The sequence below is a fragment of the Muscardinus avellanarius genome (assembly GCF_963383645.1).
Source record: "Muscardinus avellanarius genome assembly, chromosome: 10".
Taxonomy (NCBI): Eukaryota; Metazoa; Chordata; class Mammalia; order Rodentia; family Gliridae; genus Muscardinus; species Muscardinus avellanarius.
In genome coordinates this window covers 111,573,829-111,582,754 of record NC_137796.1, presented here as the reverse complement: position 1 = coordinate 111,582,754, position 8,926 = coordinate 111,573,829, and the positions used below count along the sequence as shown (strand labels likewise).

General features: G+C 58.2%; 1 protein-coding gene across 1 annotated transcript; it reads left to right on the top strand.

The window, feature by feature from the left end:
* Window positions 1-3,779: 3,779 nt before the first annotated feature.
* Window positions 3,780-7,850, top strand: TEDC2 (tubulin epsilon and delta complex 2; the record flags this gene model as incomplete). The annotated part of the gene is made up of 10 exons (XM_080703995.1): window positions 3,780-3,805; window positions 3,874-3,972; window positions 4,166-4,236; window positions 4,341-4,755; window positions 5,216-5,269; window positions 5,850-5,943; window positions 6,114-6,225; window positions 6,330-6,431; window positions 7,302-7,471; window positions 7,704-7,850. 10 exons carry the CDS (start codon window positions 3,780-3,782, stop codon window positions 7,848-7,850), a joined length of 1,290 nt encoding a protein of 429 aa, XP_080560121.1.
* Window positions 7,851-8,926: the final 1,076 nt, after the last annotated feature.

Here is an 8,926-nt window from a genome sequence, read left to right as displayed (position 1 = left end):
GGTGGCTGCCGCAGAGAGAACGGAGGGATAACTCGTGAGCACTGAGTTGTCTTCTCCGGGGAAGTTCCATCTGAGCCACCAAAACATCAGAAACAGACTGAAAACACAGCCGCTTCTCCATGGGAAGTTTAGCCTCCAAGTAATCGTGCCAGTGTGAGGCCTTCCTCTGTACCTCCTGTGTTCTGCTGCCTCTGAAGCCTGTGTGTGTCCTTTTCTTCCCAGCCCCCACTGAGCCTCATGCCAGGAGCCAACAGTTCATATTCAGAAAGCATGTGGCCCGGGCAGCTCAAGCCCGCGGGCCTCTGTCTCCTTTGGTGCCCAGCTGCGAGGTCAGAGCTCTGAGAGCACCGTCTCCTCACCTACCTTGGCTGCACAGCGTCCATTTCCTTCTGGGCAGTGGGCCGAGGTGAGGGGACCTGTGTCCCCACACATCCGTGCAGACTGCAGCGAGACTGCCAGGCGTGGGCCCTGGAGCCCGGGCCCTCTCCCTCCAGCACTTTCACTTCATTTCAGGAAATGCGTCCCTGCTCCCAGAGTGCTTTGTGTCTCCAGGCTCTCCATGTGAACGCTTCTCTGCACTGAATTCTGGACCATTCTTTTCCTGTCTATTTCTAAATCTGTCATCTTCCAACGTGAGCAAAAGTTTTTGTGTGTACGTGTGGTCCTGGGGATTGAATCCCGGGACACTGTTCCTCTGAACTACATCCCCAACCCAGTTTTACTGTCATTCTGAAACTAAGTTGAGGGAGTGTCCCTGCTGCTGAGGCTGTTCTCCCACCTGCAGTCCTCCTGTGTCAGCCTCCCAAGTACTGGACTTACAAGTAAGTGTGTGCCACCATGCACACCCTGCTTTAGAAGGGAAATCCTAAGTAAAGGGCATTGCCAGGCATGGTGATGCATGCCTGTAATCCCAGTACTTGGAAGGCTGAGGCAGGAGGATCACAGGTTCAAAGCCAGCCTCGGCAACCTCGTGAGGCCCTCCACAACTCATTGAGACTCTGTTTCCACATAAGAAATAAAATCAGGCCGGGGATGCAGCTCAGAGGTAGAATGTCCCTGGGTTCAATCCCCAGTGCCAAAAACAAACAAACAGACACTAAAAAGGGCTTGAGGTGTATCTCTGAGATAGAGTGCCTTTGGGTTCAATCCCCAGTACCAGCAAAATAAATGAGTAAATAAATAGAAATAAAAATATTAAATAAGGAAACAAATTATTAGGCTGAAATGGAAAAAAAGAAAATGTGACACTGTCCCCTTGGTGCGGTCCTGGCACTCTTCATGCAAAAAGGATTTTTCCAGGGAGGTCAGCGAGGAAAAATAGGAGTTATTCCTCCCCTGGCTGACCATAACTGCACATCTGCTTCCATTCCGTGGGAAGAAGGGGTGTCACCTGTCCCTTCATGCTGGCCACCGAGACTTGGTTTCCTGGTTTTTTGAAAGTGACAGGCCTATGCTGGGCGTGGTGGCGCACGCTTGTAATCCCTGTGCTTGGGAGGCTGAGACGGAGGATCGCGCAGGTTCGAATCCAGCCTCAGCTACTGAGTGAGGCTCTCAGCAACTTAGACCCTGTTTCCAAATAAAATGGAAAATAGGTCTGGGAGTATAGCCCAGAGGTAGAAAAGCCCCTGGATTCCACCCCCAGTACCACCAAAAGAAAAAAGAAAGTGACAGGCCTGGGGGGTATCGGGTACTTGGTGGTAGAGTACTTAACCTAGTCTGCCTGTGATTCTCACGCAGCAGACCCTGGGCTGTGGCCGCGGACCTTGTCAGAACACACTGGTTTCCTCTCAAGTGTAAGAACCACTTGGCCAGTGCCCCTAAATGCTCTTGAACCAGAAGCACAGGGAAAGGGGATATTGGCTCAATGGTTGCTTTGCTGTGTGTGCTTGTGTGTGTGTGTGTGTGTGTGCGCGCACGTGTGTATGCACACACTTGTGTGCATGCGCGTGATGATGCCCCGTGGTAGCTGTCTTGCTACTGTAAGAGAACTCTGACCACCATGGTTGGGGTGAGGAGAACCCAGGAGTTGAAATTGTAGACCTGCCCTCTGTGTCCCTGAGCATGTGTGAGCCTCAGTTTCCTCATCTGTAAGATGGGGCAATAATACCTACCTCACAGGGGTGTTGTGAGGATTAAATGTGACGAGGGTAGCGGCACAGGAGTGATACGCATCCCTTGACTGCCTCGCCCCTCGTCTCCGGTCTCCCTGATCAAAATCCCATCTCTGGATGGACTGAGTTCTCTGCCTTCTCCCAGCTCCAGGGGGCGCCTGGGACTGTGGTGTGGGGGTCTCCCTCCTCCCAAAGCTGGAGTTGCCTGGTGCCTTCCAACTGAAGCCCTTCCCCTGCCCTCCTACTTCACAGACAGTGACCGGAGGCCGATGCCTGCAGTCCTTCCCAAGCACGGCCCCTCTTGCTGGCACGCTGGGCTCCCCTCTCCTGGGCCCATAATTAAACCCCTCCTCTGTGCTTGCCCTCCCTCCAACTACCGCTGGAGAGTCCTTGGCCCCTAGGATTGGAGTCCACTTATTCCTGTGGTCTCCAACTCCACTGGGTCCTTCTTCCCTCAGATCCTCCCAGCAGCATTTGTGCCCAGGCGTCCCTTACAACCCCCCCCACACACACACACACACACACAGGCCTAGGCTACAGTGATGGCCCACGGCCTCTTCCTAGGGGACTGCCTCCTCTTTCCCCTGGGGCCCTTTTCTGGGCTCAAATTTCTCCTTCTGTATCCATTACTCATCTCTGCCTATCCATGTGCAGCCCGCCCCAGCCTGGGGCATCTTGCCAGGCCCATTTGTTCCATGTGCACCATGCGTTGGGCCTCGTGGGCTTCACACACACACACACACACACACACACGTCCAGGCCCATTTGTTCCATGTGCACCATGCGTTGGGCCTCGTGGGCTTCACACACACACACACACACACACACACACGTCCAGGCCCATTTGTTCCATGTGCACCATGCGTTGGGCCTCGTGGGCTTCACACACACACACACACACACACACACACACACACACGTCCAGGCCCATTTGTTCCATGTGCACCATGCGTTGGGCCTCGTGGGCTTCACACACACACACACGTCCAGGTACCTGACACCTTCCTGGACGTCATTACCTCACTCGCCCACCTCCAAAAGTGCGCGCTTCGGCGTCCTGTCCCTGATCCTAACGCAAGTCATTCTGTGCCAGGCACAGTGAACATGGGAGGCTGAGACAAGAGCTGCTGGTTAGAGGGCACTTGTCATTTTCATCACGTCTGTGTGCCCGACGTGTGGGTGGTCCGAGGTCGGCAAGACACCCTGTCCCTGCTCCAGAGTGCCTGCCGTAAGGGTGTAATCCCAGCATTCGGGAGGCTGAGACAGAAGGACCGTGGGTCGCGGCCAGCCTCCCCTACTTAGGCCCTTTGCAACTCAGTGTGACCCTGTTTCAAAATAATTTTTTAAAAAAGGACTGGGGGTGTAGCCCAGAGATAGGATGATGCCCCTGGGCTAAATCCTCAGTACCACAAGAAAGAAAATTAACTGGTCACAGGTACCCTGGGAACAGCGCCTCCATCCGCCCAGTTTCTCCACCCCGGCGCCTGGGAGTCAGCCGGGCTCTGGCCCGCTCCTGGAGTCCAGCAGTGAGCCGGAGTCCCAAGTGGACACGGGGGGGGGGGGGGCCCTCCGGGCACAGGGATTGGGTGGGGAGCCGGAAGGGGCGGGGCCCTTCCCGGAAGGGGCGGGGCGGCGGCGGCGGCAAACGCGGGGAAGCGGAGACCGGCGATGCTGCCCGCCGACAGCGCGCGCCGGTGGGTGCCCGCGGGGGTGGCGGGGCCGCTGGCCGGCGGGGTGCTGAGCCGTCCGTGCGTCCTCCTAGGCTGGCGGCCGCGCTTCAGGGCGCCCTGGACTCTTGCGCAGAGCGGCAGCGGCGGCTGGAACAGAGGCTCCGCGTCTCCCGGCGGCTGCTGCGGGCCTGGTACGCGGACGCGGGACCTCCCGGCCAGCCCTCCCTCCGCCTCGGAATCGAGCAGGGCCCCGGGGCTAGGTAGCCGGGCCGCCGCCCGCTTCTGAGAGGCGGGTGTCACTGCCACTCCCCTTGCCAGCGGGCTCCGAGACGGGGGCTGCTGCGGGGTGGGGTCTCTTAGGGCCACAGCCGCCCTGTCTTTCAGGGAACCCGCCGGGATCCCGGCGCCGGAGCTACCCCCGGGGTCAGAAACTAACAAAGAGGACCTCTCTTCAGGTAAACCTCGACCACCCACCCACCTTGTCCAGGTGCAGTCACTGGCCTGTGCCTGGCACCTGGGACAGTGGGAGGAACCTCTGCATGATTCTCGGCTTTCGCAGCTTGCACACCAAGCCCCCGAGACCTCAAGGAGCTGGAACTTGTCACCCAGGCGCTGGAGAAGGCCTTACGGGTGCGGAAAGGCGTCTGTAAGACCAGAGAAAGAGACAGGACCCCCCGCGTGAAGTCTGGGCCTATTGCTGCCTCTCCTGGCACCACGGCCCCAGCCCCACCCCAGGCCTCAAGCAGAGCTGGCAGGTCGGCCTCCAGGACAAGACTCACCAGGGGTCTCCACCAGACCACAGCGCCAGTGCCTAAGAAGGACCACCCCGACCGCCAGCTTCTGTCAGTGGGAGATGGGGCTCCTGTGAGGACAGGAACCCAAGATGTCACCCGTGGACCAGGCCTCAGGGAGCAACAGAAAGCCCCGTCAGCTGTTCCTCAGGGCACAGAAACCTTCACACTCAAGGAGAAGGGGTAGGTCTAGGTTTCCCAGACCCTCACTGAGAAGTGGCCATCTCTACCTGCTCACACCTAGCCAGCATCAGGAGTCTGGGGCTTGGGATTCAAGAGGGCAGGCACTGGACTGCATTTGGGGGTCCTGGTGTGGGCTGGAGCCGAGGTGTGGTGGCATGCACCTATAGTCCCAGGACTTGAGAGGCTGAGACAGAATCACAGGTTCAAGGCCAGCCTCATCGACTTAGCAAGGCCCTCAACAATTTAGTGAGACCCTATTACAAAAATAAAAAAGTTCAACAGGGCTGGGGGATGTAGCTCAGAGGTAGAACACTCCTGGGTTCAGTCCCCAGTACCACAAAAAAGAATCGGGCTGGCGAGGGAGGGGTGAGAGGTCTCACCCCAGTGGTGCTGATCAGGGAGCAGGACTGGCTGCTCCAGAGTAAGCTGAGGCCACTCTGAGCCCTGGCTTCTCCAACAGGACCCTGCTGCAGCTGCCTGTGGCCTTCAGGAAGGCTGCTTCCCAGAACTCCCGGTAAGGTGGGGGAGGGCCAGAAAAGGACCAGGAAACCATCTGCAGCTCGGGCTGTGTGGGAGAGACTTTCCAGCAGGTCCCTCTGCTCTCTGGTGGTGGGCAGGGTCACTGCACCTGAGTCTGTCCAACTAGGACTACTGTAGTCCCCTGGGGTTCAGTGAAAATTGGGGCCCTGGCTCAGCCATTCCATAGCTACGAGCCTTGATCGTGATATTCGGAAGCTCCGGGCCCCAGTCTGACTTCGCCCTGCCAGGCGAAAGCGGAGGCAGCAGGGGCAGTCTGGCTCCACCGAGGGCTTGGGAGGGTGAGTCCAGGTAGCCCCTTTCAGGTGCCTCTGCACCCAGCCTCTTACCAGCCGGTTGCCAGCGCCGGCGCTCTTTGCCCCTTAAGTTCTTGCTTAGCACTGCTAGAGCAGGTCAGCTCTGCCCTCGTCCAGGCCAGTGCCCTCCAGAGGCCCTCACTGGCACTCAGCAGAGACAGGCACCCAGCCCACCCCCCTTGCCTGCCTCCCACCCTCCTCCAGCAGGGTTCAGTAACCACATCCTTCTTTGGTTCCCGGGTGCCCTTGTGCTTGTCCCAGCCTGTGGGCCCAGCTCAACTCTGCCCAGACCAGTGACCCCACAGGTGCCACCAGTGCCGCCAAAAACCACTTTCTCCAGAAAATGCAGATGGCTGTATCCATGTTTGACTTACAGGAGTGTGTGGGGGGTGCTCCTGGCTCCAAACCTGCAAAGATGGCTGGGGCCTCCTGGCAGACCCTCCTCCGTGGTGGGTGGGAGGGCGGGGCCTGGTGGGTGGGAGGGCGGGGCCTGGATGCCGGGATGTTTTCCTGACCCTGGTCCAGCCAGGCTTGCCCCAGCCGAGACTCAGCGCCTTGGACCTAGAGGCGGAGGCCCGGCGCCTCCGCAGAGCCTGCCTGCTGCTGAGACTGCGCATGCGGGAGGAGCTCTCCGCGGGTGAGTGAGCCCTGGCCGGTGACCCCGAGGGGTGCGGAGGACGGGTTGCAGGGAGGGTTTCAGGGCCGTCGTGAACCCGGCCTGCCTCCCCGACTGTTGTGTAGTTCCAGCTGATTGGATCCAAGAGTACCGCAGCCTGCTCACCCTGGAGGGGCTGCAGACCACCGTCGGGCAGTGTCTCCACAGGCTGCAGGCGCTGCGTGCAGGTGAGCGGTAGCCGCCACCTGGGCGGGGGTCAAAACCAGGGGCAGGGAAGTTTAACTTCCTGTGCCTGTTCCTAAGGAAGGATGACCAGGACCCGAGGCAGGAAATCCTCCGCACCACACCACAGGGTGTGCCAGGTTCTCACCAGTTAGTTGTCCTGTGGGACCAGCTAGCCCTCCGCAATTCTTCAGCAACCCTCACCCCAGCAAACAACCTCGCCACTCAGCAGTTTGCTTATTTACCCAGTTGCTGAAAGAGCAGCCAATCAGAATCAGAGGTAGTGGGAGGTGGTGACTCTTGGAGATTGTGTGTGTGTGTGTGTGTCTGTCTGTCTGTCTGTCTGTCTGTCTGTCTAGGGATTGAGCACAGGGACATCTCTATATTCCCAACTCTATTTTATTTTTTGGTACTGAAGATTGGACCCTGGGGCATTATGCCCTCAAGCTACATCTCAAGTCCTGTTTTTAGTTTGAAAGGTCTCCCTAAGTTGCTGAGACAGATCTTGAGTAAAGATCTATCATGTGTCAAAAAACAAAGGCCAGGCGTGGTGGTGCACGCTTGTGATCCCAGTATTTGGGAGGTTGAGACAGAAGGATCGCAGACAGCCTCGGCTACTTAGTGAGGCCCTTTGCAACTCAGTGAGACCCTGCTTTAAAATAAAGAAAATAATAGGCTGGGGGTGTAGCTCAGAGGAAGAATGCCCCTGGGTTCCATCCCCAGTACCACACACACAAAAAAATTAAAACAACAAAACAAAAATGGCAAGGCAAGTTGGTAGAAAGTGCCTGAAGAACCAGGTGCCAGCCTGTGAATAAAGCTGGGATTTGGCACAGCTGTCACCCCAGGAAACCATGCACCTCCCGTTATCGTAGCCGCAACAGAACAGCCACCAGGACCCTGTGTTGTGGGGCAGCCCCCCCAGGCCTCGGATCCCTCCTGGAGCCCCCAGCTCCTCCTCTACTCCAGCACCTTGGAGCTGCAGACCCTGGCAGCCCTGAGGCTGCGAGTGGCCATGCTGGACCAGCAGATCCACCTGGAAAAGGTACAGGGCAGCGGTGGGGGTGCACCACTGGGCCCCCGCAGAGCCAGTGCTGAGGACCTGGAGATGTGGTGGCCAGCCTCACCACAGGAGGGCTGGGGAGGGGACTGGCGAGCTCCAGGCCTGTCTGTGGGTGGGGTGGGTATGTGGAGCCTGCAGGGAAGGCTGGAGTGTGGAAGCCCCGTGCTAGCTGCAGGACAGGGCTCCTGACACCTTGGCCCTGCACTCCCCCCAGGTGCTGATGGCTGAACTCCTGCCCCTGCTGAGCGCCCAGGAGCCGCAGGGGCCGTCCTGGCTGGCTCTGTGTCGAGGTGCACACAGCCTGCTCTGCGAGGGAGGTGAGCGCTTCCTCACCGTCTTGCGGGACGACCCTGCTGAGTGAACAGGGACTCAAGAGAAAGTCCCTGGTGTGGTGGCTGCGGGGGCCCAGACATGCCTCTGCCTCTCTGGGGCCTGGGTGGGTGGGCTTCTCCGCTCTTCTCACCATGGCCACACCTGCGAGGGCTGGGCTTTATGCCTTCTGGCCCAGAAGCCCCGTGGAGCTTTCTCAGCTACCTCTTTTTTCTTTCACTGTGGATGTAAGAGCCACTTGTGTGATATTGAAATTGATTTAAGAAGTGTGTATCTTTAAATCATCCCCCAAAAAAGTGACAGTTGGTGGAGGAGTCTTGGACCATTTCTTTGTGCTTTTATTAATCAAGACTATAACGTAGATCCGGGCGTGATGGCACACAATTATAATCCCAGCATTTGGGGGGCTGAGACAGGAGGATCACAAAAAGAATAGATGAATCAAGTAAACATATCACAAACCATCGCCCGCACAGAGAAGGGAAGGCGCAAGGCCATTCAAGGTGAGCATTTGCCCAGCACACCGAAGCCTCTCCTCCAAGCCACCCTGGGCTTACTGGACGACACCAGCGCCAGCTGCAGAGCTGCAAGTGTCTGCCTGCCGCCAGCCTGACGCCTCATCCTCTTGGTGCAGATCTGGGGCGGGGCCTCCCATCCCACACTTAGCTCTGCCAAGGAAAAGGTCCCTCGGCCCCACCCTCCACTGCCATGGGCTTGAGGGAACACCACCTCCCTGGGAGGCAGTAAAGCAGGGTCCGGGCTGTGGCCCCACCCAGACTTGGGTTTACGGCATGACTTGTTTTCCTGCCTCTGTGCCTCAGTTCCCCAGGCTTGTCCCCACGGTCATGCCGGGGTGGTGGTGATTACCGAGCAGAGCTGGCCTGAAGAGTAATGAGATGGCCAGGCGTGGTGGTGCACACTTGAGACCCCAGCATTTGGGAGGCTGAGGAGACAGGAGGATCGTGGTTCACGGACAGCCTCAGCTACTTAGCTAGGCCCTTCTCAACTCAGTGATACCCTAGGGCTCGGAGGTTCCATCCCCAGTACCAAAAGAAAGAGCAATGAGATGCAGGCTTTGCCGCGCCGGCTGAGGCTGCGTGTTAGCCG